This window comes from Vitis riparia, chromosome 5 (genome assembly GCF_004353265.1).
Source record: "Vitis riparia cultivar Riparia Gloire de Montpellier isolate 1030 chromosome 5, EGFV_Vit.rip_1.0, whole genome shotgun sequence".
Classification (NCBI taxonomy): Eukaryota; Viridiplantae; Streptophyta; class Magnoliopsida; order Vitales; family Vitaceae; genus Vitis; species Vitis riparia.
Genome location: NC_048435.1, coordinates 20,392,672 through 20,415,147, shown reverse-complemented (window position 1 = coordinate 20,415,147; position 22,476 = coordinate 20,392,672). Strand labels below are relative to the sequence as shown.

General features: G+C 35.6%; 1 protein-coding gene across 3 annotated transcripts; it reads right to left on the bottom strand.

The window, feature by feature from the left end:
• Positions 1 to 317: 317 nt before the first annotated feature.
• LOC117914571 (uncharacterized protein At3g49140) lies at positions 318 to 18,751 on the bottom strand. Of its 3 annotated transcripts, none has more exons than XM_034829946.1 (13): positions 18,598 to 18,751; positions 17,859 to 17,979; positions 15,936 to 16,155; positions 15,636 to 15,738; positions 15,473 to 15,537; positions 9,449 to 9,565; positions 9,242 to 9,340; positions 4,386 to 4,539; positions 3,460 to 3,569; positions 3,060 to 3,209; positions 1,980 to 2,075; positions 1,206 to 1,266; positions 761 to 852 (listed from the first exon to the last, which is right to left on the bottom strand). In XM_034829946.1, exons 1-12 carry the CDS (start codon positions 18,683 to 18,685, stop codon positions 1,207 to 1,209), a joined length of 1,383 nt encoding a protein of 460 aa, XP_034685837.1. In that variant the 5' UTR covers positions 18,686 to 18,751; the 3' UTR covers positions 761 to 852; position 1,206. The 3 variants fall into 3 exon arrangements, with proteins under 3 accessions (XP_034685836.1, XP_034685837.1, XP_034685838.1); XM_034829947.1 differs by having other exon boundaries at positions 1,206 to 1,261; XM_034829945.1 differs by lacking the exon at positions 1,206 to 1,266 and having other exon boundaries at positions 318 to 852; positions 18,598 to 18,749.
• Between the last annotated feature and the right edge of the window lie 3,725 nt (positions 18,752 to 22,476).

Below are 22,476 nucleotides of genomic sequence, written 5' to 3'. Positions count from 1 at the left end.
TATCATTGATGCAAGCAACTCTTGAATCTGAGGGCAAGAAGAGAGACTAACATTTTCCAAACCAGATATATTATACCAGTTTTGCTTGTTTACAATATTTTAACTAACCCTTTGCACAAAATATTAAAAGAAAGAAGTGTGTTTTCATATGCTGATTTGAATCATTTTGTCGTATTTCAAACTACATCATCCCAAGATATTTGTTGTTTCATGTACTTTATGGGTCATAGGTAAAATACCCAAGTACTGGTTACTCGTCTTTTAATGATATAAATACTACTTTGACTTATTTAAGTACTACTTTGTTTGGAAGTATATGAAATTTTAATTATTTTTCGAGGTTCCTCCTCTATTTTATTACAAAATTCTCCACCAAAATGAAAGCCATTTATGAAATGAAATATATAAATGTGATGCTTCCCCTGGCAGAGAACCACTCTTATCATCTTTACAGCTACAATGAGTAATAGTTCTGTTGCATGCTAGCTTAGCTGAGATCCAAAACTGCAAATTGGCCACTACATTGCTTCAGGATCACCTGAATTTATGGTATAATTCTTCAGACACCTCACTGCTTTTTCTGTACATGATCGAACTAATGTACAAAAATGAGTATAGAGCTCCCAGTTCTTTGGTTTGATCAGATGCTGAAGGGAAGAAACAAATGAGAAAAGTTAAGCCTGAAATTTATTTTCAGAAGTCATTCCCTCTGGTATAGTTATCTGGCTAACAGGAGTATTAAGAGAATCCAGCTCCCTAACTCCGTCGCCATGAATTCTGAACTTTTTTTCGACGAGATGGTGGGAAGAGGAGCTGCTGGATCTGCTTTTCAGCGGCAGCTGCAGACGTAGCCTGCAAAACACCATGAATGCCAAAATCTTCAGCATAGGTAAAAGGGCTTTGTTAAGTAGGATGCTTCATCCTGAGAGTTAATATATTGTTAATAGGATGAATGGCAGACATGTGATGCAATCATGTGACACCAGTTTAGACAATCATCGGTTTAAAGCATATTCTTTTTCTTTTTTATTCATGAGGGACAACCTTGCACCAACCAAAATTCTTGGTGTGTGTGAGATAACACTTGCACCCAGCATAACCATCAAGGGCTGTTAAAGAAACCCCAAACTAATCTGCTGCATGATGGAGGTTATGATATGTTCCTATGCATTTTGGCAGTTGAATTATTCAAGAAGGTTACAAACCTCATTCATTTCTTTTCAGGTCATTTCTGTCATTGAGCAGCTGGAGAAAACAACACCTGATCTAGATTTACAAAGTTGGAGATCAAAAGACAAGGATTGAAACTCAAATTGGTGATCAAAGTGTGTTGAAAGATTCAATCATTTTTGTCATTCCAGAAGAAACATTTTGGTCAAATTTCTTTTAGTTTTTGCTTAACTGAGGTTAGGGTTTTCCTTAACTGAGTTCAGAGACCCTATTTCTGATCTAGATCTACTTGCATAGAAGGTTAAAAAAAAGAAATGCAGATGAAATTGAAAGTTGCACCTTCCAGGTCATGAATAGAAAGAAAGCTCTAGATAGCACACAAGCAAAGCAGCACCTAGTATTCAATTGTCCCATCAGCTAATAGTATGTAAGAAAACTAACCTAATCATACCCAATGCTCTTTGTTACCATTACTAGAAATTAGCTGGAGCGGCAAGTGATAGATTGATTTCCAGAATAGGAAATTTCATGGCAGAAGAGTATGAAGGTGTACTAAGCACTATGGGGTGCCTTATTCTTTGGTTTATATTTCCTTTTTGCTTGCTTTGAAGAATAGCTCATCCTAGAGGCATGGCTCAAGTGGTAAAGGGTCAGGATGGGTTTGTGGAAGGTTCCATATCAAGTTCCGATGGGGACAAAAAAGAGGGGAGAAAAAAAGGAATAGTTCGTCCTTCCTTGTACCCTTAAAATATTTAATTAAAAAAGAAAGAAAGAAAGAAAACCGAAACACTACAAAGTGGTTTGCATACCCGAACTTTGAAGGAAAAACGATGTGTTTGTATTTCCACTCCAGTGAAAACTCTTACATCCATGCCAAGGCTGTCAACCCCAATCAAATTAGCTCCCTGTACAAAACAGGGTAAGAAATCAGAATTAGTAGCATCACACCACAAGCTAGCAAAAGTATGGAAATTATAGAATATCTTAACCAGTTAACCACAGTCTTCATATCATATTAATTCAGGGATAGCACAAGTGATAACATATCAAATTATTGTCTTGTGTTTTTAAGCCATAGCGAAGATCATAATCATAATCATAGATATCTAAAGCATCATCTTAATTTCATTCACAGAACTCCTAGGTACATTTATACAACCGAAGAGATGGAGGTGAAATGAATTCATAAAGTAGGAAGAGTTGAACCTCCAAGAATGCAACTACTTTAATCATCTCATCCAGGTTTATTCCATAACAATTGGAGTAACAACAAGCTATTTTAGCTTACATATTTAGATCATAGACAGAATAATATATGCTTGATTTAGCTCAAGTTTGCTGAATTCCTAATTCACAGTCAGCAACATACCAGGTCATGGTTTTACTACCTCTAAATAGTCATGATAAAGAATGAAATTTTATTATTTCACTTTTTAAATCCTACATTTACAATAATCTGTGGCCAAAGACATGAGTATCATGTTCCAAACACAGAACAGCAACTCCCGAAAATCTAGACAAGGAGACATAGCAATATAATGTGGCTACGTGAATTTACTATACAGGACATACTTGCTTTTTATATTTTTTGCATGCATGAAGAACCATAGAGACTAAAACAATGATGAGAGCAATAATTTCCCAATGTATTTTGAGTTTGTTCTTCGGCGCATATTAACAAAAAAAGGTGGACCTTTTTGTAAATGGCCAACCTTGTGGTGAACATGGGTATCAGATCATCAAGTCCCAACAATGTGTTATTAATACCAGGAAGCACCCTAAAATCAAAAAAAAAAAAAAAAAGAGTACAGAATGGAACCTCATTTATAGTGAGGAAATAAATCGAAAATCAGATAGAGAAAGTTGAAGCATTAAGAAACAGTTTCTACCTCAACATGAAAACCCTTCTTTTTGCAGAGAGCTTTAAGAGCAACATTGAACCATGTCCCATTCTCAGTAAAGTGCTCTACAATTGCTGAAGTAGAGTGTACAAGAACATCAGGCTCAGCATCTTGAAAATCTTGCAAGCTAATAACTGACTGCAAAATTTGAAAGAAACTCAGAGTTACAAAGTAAGAAGGTTGCATTTTGTGCAACAAGGCCCCTTTTCCCCAACAGAGGATTGTATGCCAAGAATCAGAACATTTTAATTAAGTAAATATCTTTCAAATTCTACATATTTATTTGAACTATTATTTACAAATAGCATTAGCTTTTAAAAATCCCCCTACAGTCTGTATAATTGATTCAAACTCACAAATATAGCCATCATGAATGCAATATACGTGCCTGAATGCCATACACAGAAAACAGCTCAATTCTCATAATCTCCAATCTGTAGAAAGTTGATCTAGCATTGTGTCCATCCCCTTTTGAACTAAAGCCTGTAATTTCTTCATCTAAGCAAAAATAGAGATTAATCAAATCAATGTTCAATTGCAAGAAACACTTTTATAGTTTAGAATGGTAATAGTATTTCTATTTAAATTAGAGTTCCTGTAGTTGAAAATTATAATAAGATGGGTAATCTAGACAGGCCATCAAGCCAAGAGTTACAAACGAGATCAGTTTCTAATAGATGGAATAGCGGAAGCCATGAAAAAAGAATCACCCATCAGCTTCCTCATCTTCTTTTTGTAAAAAGTCAGCTCAACAGCTTTCCACCATGTCCCAAAAGGTTTTAATTTAACAGAAATCTGTTACCCAAAAATTAGCCATAGAGAGGGTTTGGGGAATTGTAGACAAGTTCAATCCAGAATGTTGCAAATCCAATGGATTGTCTGAATTAAAATGTCATCCCATGTATGGATAAGAAATGCATTAGACCCTCCACTCAAATGAAATGGTTGGTTAGTGCCAGAAAGCACAAGAGTAACTGGATGGAATCTTTAGACTGAACAGGAACTTTTTAAAAGATGGGGATGGCCCCAACTAGGAGACAAAACTGTACAAAGCAACCACTTAGAGGAGCTGCAACAGCAAGTGCACCTAGAGTTCCATGAAAAAGAAAAACATTCAGAACGGCCTCCAGAAATCACCAGTAGCTGGATGAGCACATATGCACACTAATCCATTTCTTAATGTTTTTCTTGCATGATCTACCAGATTTGATAATCCCCATCAGTCCCTGACTCACTGTAACTAATTACAGTGAAAGATTAGGTCTGTTATGTCAATAAAATATTTGAAGCATCATAATATCACCCATAAGATACCTTTCCAGTCTGATGTGTAGCCATCACTGTCTTCACAGCTAAAGAGCCTTCTTAAGTATGGTTCTTCATCAATGAAAGCAGGCCTCAGGCATCCCACAATAGAAATACCATTTGATGGATGGTCCATTTCTTTATTGTGTTCCATGTTAACAGCCTACAAGAAAAGCATGAATTTAACAGATTATTATGGTAATAAACATGATCAACTTTACATGGTCCACAAATAAGAAGCTATAATTCAAGGAGAGTTAGCAACTGATTGTGAAGTCAAAATGTCTTGGGTGATATATGGTAAAGAAAGAATTATAACAAATGAACCATTTGTATTTATTCCAAAGGCAATGCCAAGTATGTATGACATATGGTTCTTTATTTTAAATTTATCAATAGAAATATTAGCCAAGAGAAATAACTCTCTTGCACTCTCTATTGCTTGTGACACTTGGTAGAAAGAAATGGGATCCTAATCAAATGGACAAGTATATTAACAAATAATTGAACCCTGATTAGAGTTTGGACACACTCAAAAATATTATTATCATCAGTTCGCATATGCACTAAGTGGTTTGTGGTTCTTCAACAATGTATAAACTGGCATTTGGACACCTTTAAATTTTCCTATAAGAAACAAAAATTTTCATTGAGGCAAAAGACGAATGCTCCTTATAAAAGAAACAGTAAGAATGAGAAATCACATAGAATATAACCGCTTTCACTACAAGACTGAAAATTAAATCAGGGAGTTCAATATGGTCCTCTGAACTAAATCCCAAGAGAAGCCTTCTTCTAGCTAGGAGATATGATTCCTGGTGACAAGATGCATTTGACCAAGAATTATCTCACCCATGTGAACAATGAGAGAGAGAGAGAGAGAGAGAGAGATCATTATGAGAGATCCCACAGACATGCACATTCACCCCACTTCCCTCAGACATCTGAAGACAACTCTAAACACAATTGTCATGGGATTTCCCCAATGAGAATTCAGTAAAGGTTAATTTCATTATGCTAAAAAGAGGGGGCCTTGAATCAGAAGGCAAATCCAGCCTCAATTTATTGTACATGCATGATAAAATCCAATTCACTATAATAATAAATATTCCTGAAACTCTGCAGGCACAATGCCCGTAGAGAAGCCAAAAACATGTACTTTCCCATATCTTCCCTGTGATGCTGACTCGGCCTTGAAGACTAGCATTTCTTTTTCAAGCTAAAGGACCCAAATAAAAGTCAGTGAACCAATTCTCCACAAAGCTTTACCACTGACCAAAAGAAATTGCCATCAAAGTGGAGATTTCATCAGGGGCCAAACAAATGGGACCCGCCGAAAGCAGCAACATTGGGCAAACCATAATGTGTCAAGGGCTGCTCTTTTGTGTTTATTTAGGACTATTTGTGAGAAGAGGAATTGTAGATCATTTCAAAATGTGAAGCAATCAGATTAGAATCTGAAAAACTTGTTCCTTCTTTTTGCTTTGGACTGGAAAGTCCTTATATGGGGGCCCAAGGTCTATATTAGATCTTATTGATTGGTTGGGCACTACTTAATGAGAGGGAGTTGTTTTTCATTTCTCTCTTCTATGCCTTTGGCATTTGGTACTCTTTGTATACTCCTTGTATACTTTTGTACCCTGCAGTTTAGCCCAGTAAAAATATTCTAGATTGCCTATCAAAAAACTAAAACAATATGGTAAACCAAATGAGTAAGGCAGAAATGAATAAAAAGATGATAGAGTCTCTTGTGCAGTGCTGCATGTCACAGAAATACTAAGCTGAAAGCTTTGTAGGGCTTTCTAGCAAGTCAATTTTCATTGGTGTGAAATTTTTTGCACACACGGACTATGTCAAACTAACACTTTTAGATAATTTGGTATTCTATATTGATTTAACTAGGATGTGGATACCTAAATTATTGGATTAATACATTGTGATAGGGAGTGAAAAGTGTCATAGAGACTAAATGCTGCTGCTTCTAGAGGACCAACACCTCCTCATTTAAGGAATCCAAAAGGTGGATGATGTGCAAAGACTGGAACAGAGCAGTTAGGTCTCAACTTCTGGATCATTTAGGGTTCCTGGAAACTAGGATCTCAGAAAAAAAGTAAACAAACTGGACATATAAATCTCCTCCATCTAGAGACATAGAGAAAGTGAAGGAAATAATAACTCAAGGGCGAATTCCCAGCCATCAATTCTTCCAGAAACAAGATCTAGCATCATTCCAAAAAATGGTTGTAATACAAGGAAGAAAGTGGGATAACCTATGAAATAGCTTTCCAGAGAAAACAATAAGTTCCCCTTTACCATTCCCACCATTCAGTTGCAACTCATCCCTATCAAAAGTTTGAAAAATAAATAAACAACTACAATTTATACTTTGCCAAAATGCATTATAACCATTTTCCAATCAAGGCTCTAAGGGTCACACCCCAAGGAGTTCCACCCTCTCACACAAGCTTTCACCTAATCAAGTATTCATTATACTGCTTCTCCAAGCCAAACCAAAGGAAATCTTTATAGATCCTCTCTATCCTAAAGGCAAAGCTAAAGACCAATAAAAGTACATGAGAATATGAGCACAAACGAAACTGGATGAGGATGGTTCATGATTCCAAGGAGAAATAGGCTTTTTCCAACTTGTCTACATGTTGAGAAAATTTTTTCAATAACAGATCCTAATATAGAGGCCTTACGGTTAACTGAAATGCCATCCTTAGTCTCACTACCCTCACATCCTAGAATCCTAGATGTTCTATCAGTAACCTTCGGCTGAATGTTTATGCCCATTAAGGATATGTAAAGGTTGATTTTAAGGCTTGAGGTTTGCCCAGAAAGACAAATAAGAGGTTCAAATTAAGGATTTGGATTCCTGGCAGGAGGAGAATATGATGGTGTAGCAAACAACAGGGGGGACCTCAATCCTATCCTTACCAATGTCAAAACCCTAAATGGATTACAAGCCCTCAGCTCCAATGGGAAGTCTACTAAAAATGCCCACAAGTAGGGTGTAAAGGGGGACAAATACTCTCCCTATCTAAGGTTTCTAAGTGGTTGAAATGAACCTTAGGCCTCCCATCAATTATAACAGCAAAAGAATCCAATTAAAGGCATCCTCCACATCCACCTCATTCATCAAGCCAAAAACCATTTCTAATGAGTGTATATAAAAACTCCCAATCAACATGGCCACAGTGTCAACGACCTTGAAAGAGTTTCCAGAGACCTATTATATTGTGACACCCAATAGCTTCTAGAGACCAATTATATAGTAATACCCAATAGCTTCTAGAGACCAGTTATATTATGACACCCAGTAGCTTCTGGAATCTCCTAGTGCCATGATAAATACCTGTGAGGGATGTCATTTTAAGGAGGAAATGACACTGGGATCCTTAAAAGTCTACATTACACAGATCTGACAAAAAAAAAGGTCTACATTACACAGCACCTTTCTCCACCAGATTTCCTAAGCTCCTATGACACAATTAGCTACCAACAAAGCATCAAGGATCTGCAAACAAATACCTCATGAGAGGTATACATAGTTTCATGCCAATTGGACGAAAGGATTCATCCAGCTTCAGCATTTAAGGCAAGTCTATTCAGTTATTCATGGCATTTAAAAAGAAAACATTTCTGACCATATACAGGATCATTTTTAGGATTTCAGGAAATGATGAGGTTTAGGGGTCATAAATCGTGGTAATGGCAAGTAACAGCTCCAAATTTGATAATTATTTGTATTCAAGTACAATGGGGAATCAAAAAAGGGAATCATTATATTCCCCTGTGCTGCCAAAGTGCCACCAAATGCATGTTACATAAACTTTCTCTTCTATGAAGAGTTTCCAGAAAGGGCAATGGCATTGTCAAAAACCTAGGAGTTACACGTCCTTGAAATTTGTTTTGTTATGATCGCATCACTTCCAATACTAAGTACAGATATATATTTCTCTTCCATCAATAACAATACTTTCTGCTTTCCTCTCAATAAAAAGGAAAATGCTGGGTATCACTATAATCAAGTTGTTGTCACAATTGAGCTAATTATGTCATAAATTCCCACAAATATATATATATATATATATATATATACTGAAAACTTCTACAATTTAGGATCTATTCCTTGGTGGAAACAAGGTCAAGAAAAGAAACAGATTCATGCTAATGGATGAGACTGCACATCATTGAGAGTCTAATATTATTAAGCTAGTTTATTGAAGAACTAACATATCAACAGCTCCATGAAGCTGTCACTGGAGGACAGCATCCCTAAAGCTTGAAGAAACCATCTTTCCATCATTGTAAAGAAAAGAATTGTTATCAATAAACTGCTGCAATGAAAGAACAAAAGAAATTGGGTTTTTACAATAGAATTTGCAGGTATATTTTCCTGAACACCAAATGGAGCACTACACAATTTTTCTAGCAGCTAACACAACCAAGCTTCCAAGAACCATTCCCCCACCACAGTCCTAAATCCACATTGTGTTCCTTTTATGTAGGATACAGATCCAGGTATTTAAAAAACGAAAACATTTACCACTGCCTCCATCTCCTGCAGAAGTAGTCACCTGTGCTGAACTAAGACATTTTTACTCTAGAGATGAACATATTGTAGAATCAATGTATATCATGGCTTTATTTATACCTTTCATACCAGTTTCTAATAATAAAAACCATAAATGTAAATGGATCTAAGACCAAAAAAGTGGTTGTCACTTACAGGAATAAGTGATTTTACATGATGACACCATTTAATGTTACTCATTGAAAGAACAGCTAGATATTACTCATCATTATGATAAGAAGCAGCTAGTGAAGCTGGTCAAATAATTAACCCAAGCAGTGATCACCTTTGTCAAGCACTTGGCGAAATAAATAGGATGAACCAAGCTGGAAGTATCTGGAATTCCCCAATCGACCGGAATGTCTGACATTTCAGAATCCTCAACCTGTTTCAAAATTGAAGTACATGTAACCAGTGTAACTCCAGGAAATTGAGAAATTAATTAAAAAGGAGATTTCCAAATTGGATCTAAAAATCAGAGATAATTATTAACCTCAAAGTAATCATCATCCAAAGAGATGTCGTCAGTACTGCCACTTTCTGAGATGTTATATTCGCCAGCTACCCTTCTGTTCTTGTATAGTGAGAGGTCCATTCCAATCAAAGCATTCTGACAGCAATGCAAGCATGTTAAATATCAATTTTAAGTTTGGGAGCTTATACCACAACCACTTTCAATGACTTTTTAGCCCAGTAACACAACATTTTTTTATCAGAAACAAAGACACATTAGATATAGAGAAAAAGTACAAGAGATGAGACTGAAGCTTCTCCACTATACAAGGAAGCCCATACAAAAATTAGACTATTTATGGCTATAAATCAACTCCGAACAAAGCTCCTCTCATTGTTGTCCAACCCTTTTGATTTACAAACCAAATGCCAATTAAGTTTCTTTTTTTGATAGGTAAAAGCAAATGTATTAAAAACAAAAAGTATACACGTATACAAAGCAACCAAAGAGAAAGGAGGTGCAAATACACAAAAACTAGCAATCGCACCCTAAGAAGAACCTAACCAATCCACAAAATCTAGCATCAACAAAGAAGGATCCCCAATGTACCATCTAATCCAATCCCAAAATAGATACAAAAAGGAGCTTCTAAATGTTTGGTCTAAACTTTCACAATTCTCAAAGACTCCTATTCCCATTCCTCTTAATGGTCCAAAAAAAGGCATAAAGGAGCAACTTTCCAAGCCTTTTTCCTTTTTCTACCAACAAAAGAGCCTCCCCAACTCAAGAGCAACCCTCTCACCGAAGAATTCATCACCCACTATACATCAAATAAAGCAAAAATCAATTGTCACAAAATATGAGCTTTCAAACAATGCGGTAGAATATGATCACACGTTTCTTCTTCTTTTTTGCACATGTAGCATCTATTAGGCATCTTCCAACCCCTCTTTCTAAGCTGATCCTGAGTCAAAATCTTGACCCAAGTTGTTTGCTAAGCAAAGAAGCTAACTCTAATAGAAGTCCAGGAGTTCCAAACTATACCATGAGGGAAAGGTTCCGCTCCCCTATTAGCCAAGGAGGAATAGAAGGACTTAACTGAAAAGACATCATTCTTTGTATCCCTCCACACCAATATGTTCTCGGAATCCAAAGAGAGGGAGTGATCATGTAACCTTCCAAAGAAGTTATCTGCTTCCTCCAACTCCCAATCATTCAACTGTCGAAAAAACCTAGGATTCCAACTACCATCTTCCCAAACATCAACCACCCAAGCATCTTTAAAGGAAGGTATAACAAAAAGATCCAAGAAAGCATCCCTCAAAGATGAATCCTCACACCATCCATCCTTCTAGAACTTCACCCTATTTCCAGAACCAACCCTGAAGAGAGTTTTAACTTTAAAAGCCTCCCAACCATTTCTAATTGCCTCCCAACAATTACCCATTTCCAAAGGGGCTCTCTTTTAGTCGCAAATCTCCAAGACCACTTTCTTAAAAGGGCTTTATTAAAGGTCAAAAGGTTTCTAATCCCAAACCCCCTTTCACTTTATCCAAGCACACAACAAACCAACACAACAAATGGGGTTTGTTAACCAGAGCTCCCCCTCCCCAAAGGAAAGCCCTTTGAATCTTTTCTAGTCTGACCACTACCTTTTTAGGGATGACAAAGAGGAGATGCTTTTTGTGCCAAGCTCATGAGAAGACTATTGACCATCTTCTTCTCCATTGCAAAAAGACGAGGGAGGTGTGGAAGTTGTAGTTGTTTTTTACCTCGTTCAATGTGCTTTGGGTGTTCCCTTCATCGGTAAGGGAGACCCTCTTGGGATGGAATGGTGCTTGGGTAGGCAATAGAAAAAAAATAGGAGGGACGTCTAATAGAAAAAAAATCCTTTTACGGCAAAACCGATTAGGTCACCCATCTTTTGCTTATTTGGAACATTTATTTCCTCAATTGTTTCAAAATATTTCAGTTTCTAGTTTAAGGCATGAACAATGCATTTATGCTAAAAAACATTATATGCCTTTCAAAATAATTCTCAATAAAAGTTTGATTCCTTTTACCCGTGTTTTTATCGATGTTTGAGGTCCTTTTTCTACTCCTTTTGCTTTGGGTCATAATACTTTGTTTCTTTTATTGATGATTGTACTAGGATGAGTTGGGTTTATTTGCTTAAGTCTAAGAATAATATTCTACATGTTATTCCTCAATTTTCCAAAATGATTGTCACATAGTTTAACACTTCGGTTAAGGTTTTTTCACGCTGACAATGGTCATGAATTTGTGAATCAATCTCTTGCTAATTTATTCAAAGAAAATGGAATCCTCCAACTAGACAATGTGTACATATACACGCCACAACAGAATGGCATAGTAGAACATAAAAACCACCACATTCTAGAGGTGGCTTGGACTTTATGTTTTACTATGCATGTTCCAAAATGTTTCTAGGTTGAGGTTGTCGTGACTATTGTCTTTCTAATCAACCCCGCATGTCTGTTTGTGCCATTGATTATCAAACTCCTTTGTGAATATTATCACGGTTTCACTCGATTCCTTCTATTTTGAATCTTTGTCTTAAAGTTTTTGGTTGTATATGTTATGTTCATATACACTCTCATCAAAGGAATAAGATTGATCCTCGTGCTCTTAAATGTGCCTTTTTTGGTCACTCAAAAGGGCTATAAATGACTTCATCCTCCCTACAAGCAAATACTATGTCTCCATGGATGTTCAATTCTATGAAAGGGAGTCTTATGTTTCTAGGAAGTGTCTCTAGTTTCTCTTTAAGGGGAGATTAGTAGTAAGGAAAATGAAAGGTTATGGTTAGAAAAGAAGAGGTTATGGATTTCAAGTCAAGGGGAGAATTCAACTGATTTGGGAAAGGGGGAGTCTTTTGATACTCTCAACCCCATGGTAGTTGAGTTTCATCTAAGGAAAGAAGGGATGAAAGACCAACCAAATTATTTCAACAAGCTTATACAAGGAAGAACAAAGATGCTACTATCATACCCTCTCCAGGCTCCAATACTCTTAATGATACTACAATGCCATCGGATGACTCTCCCAAGACTAATCTTAAGGTACATGATCCTTCACCTTTAACTTCTAAAACTGCTACCTTGAATCCACACAATGATGAAAAAGATAGGAGAAATCCTTTTCATGATCGTAAAGAACCTGATAGGTTGGGTTTCTCAAAATCATCCTCTAATGTTGTCTATCCCATTTCTAATTTTGTTTCTTATCATCACCTATCAAAGACTAACCTTGCTTTTGCTCTTCAGTTATCCTTTGTATTTATTCCAAGTCTTTTTCAGGAAGTCCTTAAAGATCCTATGTGGAAGTCTACTATGGTAGAAGATATGAAGGCTCTCCAGAAGAACTTCACTTGGGAGATGGTCAAACTCACTTAGGAAAAGAAGACAATGGAATGTAAGTGGGTGTTTTCAATAAAGTATAAGTTAGATGGGACAATAGACATGTACAAAACTACACTAGTTGCCTAGAGATACGCTCAGACTTATGGAATTAACTATCAAAAGACTTTTGCTCCTATGGCAAAGATGAACATTGTTAGATTCATACTCTTTCTTATGGTGACTGGCCATTGAGACAATTTGATGTAAAGAATGTCTTTCTCTGGTGACCTATTAAAGAAGGTGTACATGGACCACCACCCCCCCCCCCCCCCCCCTCCAGGGTTTACACCAAAAGGAGGAAGATATGCAAAATAAAAATAAAAAATAAAAATAAAAAGCTTTGTATGAATTGAAGCAATCGCCAAGGGTATGGTTTGATAGGTTGAGCTACTCAATGAAGGAGTATGGTTTTAAACAAGCGATGACAAATCATACTCTGTTCTATAAGAGAGATGATGATGACATTACTTTACTTATTGTTTACGTTGATAACATGATCATTACAAGTAGTAAGTTTACAAAAATAGAGAAGCTTTGGAGCTATCTGGCGAAAGAATTTGAAATGAAGCACCTGGGTGCTCTAAAATGCTTCGTAGGTATTGAGGTGTCTTGGTCCAAGCAAGGACTCTTCCTCTCACAATGGAAGTATACATTAGATCTCTTGGCTAAAATCGATAACTCTGCTTGCGAACCTGTAGATACTCCCATTGAGATAAATCATAATTTGTCCATCTACCCTGATCAAATTCCAACGAACAAAGAAAAATATCAAATACTAGTAGGGAAATTATTCTATCTAACCCATACTATACCTAACTTGTCATATGCAGTTAGTGTTGTAAGTCAATTCATGCATAATTCGAGTGACCGACACATGAATGCAGAAATTGTATCCAGACCTATCTAAAGTCCTCTCCAGGCAAAGGAATTATGTTCTCCAGACACAAACATCTACATATTGAGGGTCGCATAAACTCGAACTTTGTTGGAATCAGATTGGATAGAAAGTCTACCACAAGGTATGTGTCATTTGTAGGAGGAAATTTGATGACTTGGAGGAATAAGAAACAAAATGTGGTCTCATTGTCTAGTGCCAAAGCTAAATGTCGTGTGCTCCATCATGCAACTACGGAACTTACTTGGTTAAAAATTGTTTTAAGCGAGCTTGGGTTTGGTCTCAAAAAACCTATGGTGCTCTTTTGCAATAACACGACAACTATTGAGATTGCAAATAATCTGGTACAACACGATCAAACTAAGCATATTAAACTTCACAGGAACTACATTAAGGATAACCTAGATTCTGGTACGATAAAGATTCCTTACATCAAGAGTGCAAATTAGTTAGCGAATATGATGACTCATGTTGTTACTAGTGGTCCATTCTATACACCATTATCCAAGTTGAGCATGTATGATATCTATGCACCAACTTGAGTAGGTGAGTCAGTTGTGCGTACAATTGCGTACAACTATGCATATAACTGTGTATAGTTGTGCATATAGCTGTGTACAGCCGTTTGGGTAGTTATCGATTAGTTGTGATTGATTCTGTATGGTTGTCGATTATTTTGTATAATTGACCATCCTAAAATAGTCTTGTGTACCTTGTATAAATACCCTTGAGATATATGAGAACATTCATTCAACAATTTATCAATTCATATATTGACAAGAGCTACTAAAATCAACTGAACAGATTCATAAAGAATGCAATCAATTCAATTAGATAGATTACTTAATCTACCACTATTCTCATCAATTGCTAATTATTATGATGAGTATGTAAAATAACTTTCAAAATCAAAAAGAGCTTTCCAGACAAACTAAATAACTTAATTTATCACTGTTCTCGTCAATTGCTTATTACTAAGTAATACAAAATAATTTTGAGAAAGGAAACACCTTTCTAAACAAACTAAATAATCAAATAATGCAACAACTAAAATGCAAAAGATGAACAGACATACGTAAAGATAAGGAATGTAGATAACAAGAAAAAAAGATTGAGAGCTTGTTTGGGAACTGTTTTCCAAACTCGAAAACAGGTTCGACAATTTTTCGATAGAAAACAGTTTTCTGATAACTAATTCTTAAACAAGGTGTTTTTTGAAATCATATTTTAATTGTTTTCACTTGTTTTCTCGGGGATGCTTTATAAAATAAGTGCATAAATATGGAAAACAATTAAAAAAAAAAACATTACAGATAAAAGTTATTTAAAAGAAATATTTAAAAATATAAAAAATTGGTAAAGAGCATTCCAAATTTCCAATCAAACTTTTGTTCTAGAAAACAACATGAACTTGTTTTTGAAAACTGTTATCAAAAACTAGTTTTTTGAAAACTATCATCAAAAACTATTTTTGAGAACTATTTTCAAAAAACATTACCAAACATACATTGGTAAACTGAAAACTAACAATTGCAACAAAACAATCTATGATAAATTTTGACTCAAGCAATTTCCAAACCCAAGAAGGAAATTATTATTAAAAATGTATCTCAGGACATGTATGGCTTAATGGATTTCTAAAAGTTTAATTGCCTCACACCAAATTTGCCCACTTATGCATGAATCTCCAACTAACACAATTCTTAAGTTAGTGTGCAAACAATTAAAAAGCATGCATGGTCTCACCACAGGATTACTTGCTCCAGGATCTTGCAAGATATTTTGATCATCGAAAATTTGAAAAAATATATCTGAAAAAACAAAGATGATGTGGATGAAAAAAATACTATGGCTGACATTATAAAATAAAATAAAATAATACAGAGATTAAACAGGTGAAAAATCAAACCTCCAAAATCATCGATGATATACTGAAATTCAGCCCATGAGATGTGGTCATGTGGCTCAGAATGTACTATCCCAGGCAATAACAACAAAGCACTGCCGTTGGCCTAAGATAAAAAAGGAAAATTTTTACTGAATGCTCCACATGAAGACAAATTAGCAGTGGCACAGTAAATAATAAGTAAATTGATAATTGTTCAATTTTTTTCTCCACATTAAATATAAATTCCACAAGTCGTATGGTGGGTAAAAAAAAAATAGTTCTATAATATGATGGAAAACACCAACACATGCACTTTCACACCTCGACAGTTGTCCTAGCAACTTCAGCAGCAGTCAATCTTTTTTCTTGGATTCTTTTGCTCTCCTTCAATTCCTCAAGAGGATGGTAGCCTTGATTTCCCATATACTTAGATGAATCCGGAACTGAATCTGAATAATCTGCAGCAACCTGAACTTTTGAAAGGCAATAATCACGTCCTGCAGGCAACCATTGGAATTGTGTTGATCCAAAAATTTGTTTCCTGCATTGGAAATTTAACAGAAAAGACCTTGTTAGGACAATGAGTCTACTACACCATATGTTGGCAATTTTGTTTCAATTTATTTTCTAGCTTTGGAAACTTTTTAAATAGTGACTTACTTTCCACTAAAGATCCAAAGTTGTTGCTGGTTCAACCAGAAAGTCACAAGTAAGTCCAAAAAGATTTGTTTAGCAGCAAGTTAGGTGTTTAAAAGGTTAAAGTGGATCAGTATATTTTCAGTAAATCAAAATTGCTTCAATTGTTGTTTTGGAAAAACAAAGGACGCTCAAGCGGTGGAAATAGAGCTTGTGCTCCAGCGCTTATCCAACTCCGAAGCACCCAAGGCGCTTGAGCAGTAGGTGAGTGCACTCAAGTGCTCATCCAAAATCTATCAAAATATGGTAGAATATTTTTTGAAAATTCACAAGTATTTTTGGTAAATTCTAGATACCGATCTCCTAGAGCCTATAGGTCAATATAAACCCTCCTTATTTGGTTGGACATTTATTGAGAGGTTTAACCTAACTTTTTTTTTTTTTTAATAACCAAGGAACCTTCTATGGTCAAGCTCTTAGGTACTGACCGTCATGCAACAACCAGCACCAGATAAATTCAAGGTATCATCAATGGCAGGATTTGAACCCAAGACCATGTGTCACTTACTGGGACCACACTTCCTAGTGTTCGCCCTAACCAACTGGGCTACCTTGGCGGGTTGAGAGGTTTAACTTAACTTGTCCTATCATTCCTCATCTTTCGAGAAATATTCAAAGATTGAATCTTGGATTGTTGGAAGACTTATATCCCTTTAGTGAGGCTGAGGAGAATTTAGTAGAACAATTAAAGGTTACTATGTCATAGACATAGATCAAGTTGTAAGTTCTAGAGAGAGAGTCTTAGGGTAAGCAATCAGGTAATTCTATGTGACTTGATATCAAATAATGGATTTTAAATTAGAGGTCTTAGACCCCGTGGTTTTTTCATCTCCATAGTTTGTGTAGGGATTTTCCACGTAAAAAATTCTTGTGTCCTATGTTTTATGATTTTGATTATTTTGTTTATCCTTAATATTATCCTATAATTAATTTGGGTTAATAATTTAACTCTTAAATTATAATCTTTTTAAATACACTCATTCTCCCCCTCTGGTTGTTACCCTACTAAACAACAGTTTTTCAAACCTTGGTGAAAAAAAATTTCTAGAATCCAAGCAATATAAATATGAAATGTTCCATGCTATGACTAAATTTTTTGATTAACCTAAACCATTTGAATTATAAAACTTTTAAAAAAAGAGAGAGAGAAATTCCATGCCACATTACCATGTTATAGTAATTTATTCCATGTCATCCATACCTATCAAAAAACAGAAAATTATGCCATGTCATCCATACTCCATTTTAACTTAAAAACTTAAAAACAATTTTATGTAACACATACCATCTGATCTTTTAACTAAGACACCCATAAGCAACAAATATTGCTTCTTTTCATCCAATGATTTGTTTCTTATTGTAGTTATTTAACAAAAATGTAGATTCCAGTTTTTTTCTTAGCATTTCCATCACTTTCCCAAAACCCATAGTTACCAAAATTACTAAAATCATAAAACTGATAAACTAGGGAAAACCCAAATCAACATTCCATGTACTAAATAAGAAATCAATACACACTATAATTGAGAAAGGCAGACATTAATAGACCTTGCACCAGTGAGATTGGGAACCAATCGACCATCAAAAGACCTGTTCCAACAGCTAATGGCTCTGCATGATGTCGAACAGCAAAACCCTTCTCCTTGACAACTATGACAATAGGAAAGACCTGAAAGAAACCATCCAAAATAATAACTAATATATCTTGACTCATGGTATATTGTGCAATTATGCCAAATCCATTTTTAGGTGAATACTAACAAACATTCTATATGGAAAAAAAAAAAAAGTATTATTATTATTATTTCTGTTCAAATAACAACAATAGATGAAGAACACAAGAAGCAGCAACAGTGGGAAACTATATCTTCCGTCTGCATTTGGTTTCGGAGCGATTTGAGAAAAATAGAAGATCGTAAATTTCAAAAAAAAAAAAAAGCACCAAAAAGAGATCAGAAAAACACCTCAACGAAGAAAATTTTACTAGGGGTATCATGATTTTAGTTTTCTCGAGAAGAGCCCAACTTCTCTCATTTTCTGTTCCAAATTTCTCAGCAGCCAAACAGGGCCCCCTACAATTTTACAACCAGAGATCAAGCATTTCGGAGGTGGGTGTCTCGCGGGTCACCAAAAAACACACGCAGAAACCCAGAGATCAGCATAAACCCCACTATTCTCCTCCTATTTCCCCAAAACACATGTTCTTTTCACAGAATACTCATGAATAAAATGCTGATTTAAAACAAATCAATGAATGAAAGAAAGAGATTTCAAAGGATAAAATTACCAAGGGAGAATGAAGGAACAGCTGCAATGGCCATTGATGGAGAAAGAGAAGAGAGAGGGATCAGAAAGAGGCAAGAGGCTTTTAGCATGGGGAAACTGGATTTTTGTTGGACTCGCCCAATCAATTTCTGAGTCAGAAAGATTTCCTGAGGGCTTTGCTTCTGTGTCTGACGTGTAAGGACCAAGGAGTTTAGAGGCACGTGTGTTTTAATGCTGGTCTGCCCAACTGGCACGTGATCTTCACCCCTCCGGGCACTGCGGGCACTCCTATAATGCCACTGCCACTTCTCATTTCCAATATTATTATTATTATAAAATTATAAATAAATAAATAATAAAAAATAAAAGGGAGCAAATTACCTCATATCAAAAACTCTTATCTGATTTTCAAGTATTCAATAATAGATTGAAATTTGTGTCAGATTTTTATTATACATGATTTTTTTTAAGCTTTTTTTATTTTATTTTATGATTATTATTATTTTGTATTTTTTAAGTCCACATTCACCATTTTCCGATAAGTAATCCTAACCCTTTATTTTTTATTTAGTCCGGTCATCCATTTCACTTATTAATTTTTTCAAACCCTAAAAATCTAATCAATCATTCCTATATATCCTTCGTTTTGCACGACTGCCGCACCTCCCATTTTTTATTTTCATCTTCCATTTCTTTTCTTTTTGTTTTCCTTTTTTTCTTTTATTTTCTTTTCCCCCATTAACCATCACTCCCCGTTTTCTTCCTCCTCTTTCTTATTCCACCACCATTAAGAGTTCTTGACGATTCATTCATTTGATCATAGACTATAACCACTTTTGATTTTAAAATATTTACTTTGTCCTGATCATCCATTTCACTTATTGACTTTTTCAAACCCTAAAAATCTAATTGCTTTTTCCTATATATTCTTCATTTTGCACGACCACACACCTCCCATTTTCTATTTTCTTCTTTCATTTCATTTATTTTTTTTTTCCTTTTTTTTCCCCAAGAGCCACCACTCCCCATTTTCTTCCTTCTCTTTCTTATTTTACCATCGTTAAGGCAGTCAAACCACCTCTCATACTGAGTTCTTAACGATTACTATAACCACTTTTGATTTCGAAATATTTTTACTTCATCTCGGTCGTCCATTTCACTTATCGACCTTTTTAAACCCTAAAAATCTAATCCTTTCTTCCTATATATTCTTCATTTTACACTACCGCCGCACTTCCCATTTTCTCTTTTCTTTTTCCATTTCCTTTATTTTTTTTCTTTCGTTTCTCTCTTTTCCTTTCATTTTCCCCCAAAAGTTGTCACTCCTCGTTTTCTTCCTCCTCTTTCTTATTCCACCATCATTAAGGCAGTCAAACTAACTCTCGTATGAGCTCTTAACCAATGGTTTGAAAATCGGACTGGACCGACCAATCCAATCGGTCATACCGGCCACGGTTCCGGTCCGGTCTGGCCAATTGGACCCGAATGACTTCGAATCGGGGTTGGACCGCTTGAACCAACAGCTCTGACTGGTACCCCTCCCTACCGTTGGTACTCCTCCAGCCCTCCCTGCCATTGGTATCTTCTCTGGGGTAAAGACTAAAGTTTACATAACAAAGGTTAATATATTTGTTGATTATGGTATTTTATTTCGTGGGGAAAAAAAAAAGACAATTGAAAATTGAAAATGGCTAATATTATGAATTTTTTATAATATATAAAATAATAAAATATATTTTTATGACGTCATCGGTTCAATAGCGGTTCGACCGCCGATCCAACCAGTGAACCATGAACCGGTAATTTTTTTTGTTCAATGACCGATCCAGTTCTGAAAACATTGCTCTTAACGATTCATTCATATGATCATAGACTATAACCACTTTTGATTTTGAAATATTTTGCTTATTAATCACTCTAGATTCTTTTATTTCCACGTGAAAATCATTTACTTCACGAGTTCATTCACTTACTCCACCAAATATAGATACACTCCCATGAGTTTCAGCAATGTTCTCGATCAATTCCATAATGAGTACTATTTTATCCACTCCAACTCCCTCAAATAATCCAATTTTCCTCCACAACAATAAGAAGCTAAAAGATCCACTACTTTAATTCATGTTTCAAAAATATATAATTTTGCATCTAACTATGTAAAAGCGGTTGCAAATCTATGAATAGAAGATGTTGTGCAATTATATACAGGACCTAAATTATCAACAAGCTCTCTAAGCACATTGAAAATCCTTTTAAGAGTCATTCTATCGATTGAAACATTCTTTCATTTTTTTTTTTCTTTTTTCTTTTTTCTTTTTTCTTTCCTATGAAACTCGTCTTCATTTTTCCCCACTTCCAACATCGTCTCCACCTTTATCACTCTGCCATCATTACTTGTTGAGATATTAGGAATGCTTTCCTTATATCATTCTTTTCTTATGTCATTCAATGTTGGGATATTAGGAATGTTTAGATATTAGGAATATTGAGATATTAAGAATATTGAGATATTAGGAAAGTTGATATATTAGGATATTAGTTATTATTTCCTTATATTATTATTTCCTTGTATCATCATTTCCCATTCTTAAAATGATGATTACCCTCTATATATACTCTGTACATGAACGAATGAAAAGTATGAATGAAAAACTACCATTCATAAATTTGAAGATGGTATCAGAGCCATGGAACTGAAATCCTGGATATTTTGTCGGTAAGGCCAACCATCGTCCCTCCTTTGCGAGAGAAAAAAAAAATGAGTGAAAAAATACTATTGTTTTTCAATCTGAAGGTACTTTCAATCCAAGAATTATTTTGACTGAATCAAACTATGACGTTTGGTCACAACTCGTGGAGATGCATATTGTTGAACGGGAAAAACTTTCCTACATTCGAGGTAAGACAAATCTACCAAAAGAGTCAGAAGAAGGATATGAAAAATGGTATGCTGAGAATCAAAAGGTGAAGAGATGGTTGTTAATGTCCATGAGTCCAGAAATTATGAAGCGTTACTTACGCTTACCCACCGCTCAAGAAATTTGGAGTGCATTATCAAAGGCCTTCTATGATGGAAGTGATGAATTACAAGTTTTCACTTTGAATCAAAAAGCCTTCACTGTCAAACAAAACGGCAGGTTTCTTTCTGAATATTATGGAGAGTTAACTGAATTTTTTTGCGAATTGGATCATCGGGATAAGGTAGTCATGAAAAACCCTAAGGACATTACAGCATACCGGAAATCTATTGAACGACAACGGGTGCACATCTTTCTTGCTGGATTGGGTGGTGACGTTGAGCAAGTTCGAGGAGAGATTCTACGCAAAGATCCTCTTCCCGATTTGGAAGAATGCTATGCACTGATTCGATGAGAGGGAGTACGTCATACTAGTATGAAAGCAGAATTTGACAACCCTGACACCTCAGCTATGGTAGTCCGACAACTATCAACCCGAAATTGGCAGGACCAATCCAAGACCAACCATCCTAAGACAGACCCTAATATTGATAAGTCAACCTTCAAATGCACTCACTGCAATAAGATTGGTCATACCAAGAGTCGTTGCTTTGAAATTGTGGGATATCCAGATTGGTGGGATCACAATCGTGATCAACGGAAGAAGGATTCCAAGAAAACCTCGACTGCAGCTGTTGTCGAAATAAAAACAGAGGCTAATGTTGATGAGAAAGCCTCTGCATTGATAGCCGCTACAGGTTATGGTGGTAAGTTTTTAAATACTTTTACACCTGTTATTAATAGTGCATGGATAATTGATTCTGGTGCTACAGATCATATGACTTTTGATTCTAGACAGGTCTCACCCCTTAGACCTTCCTCACAAAAAATTGTTTCCACAGCTAATGGTAACACAACCCCAGTCTTTGGGGAAGGATCCTTAA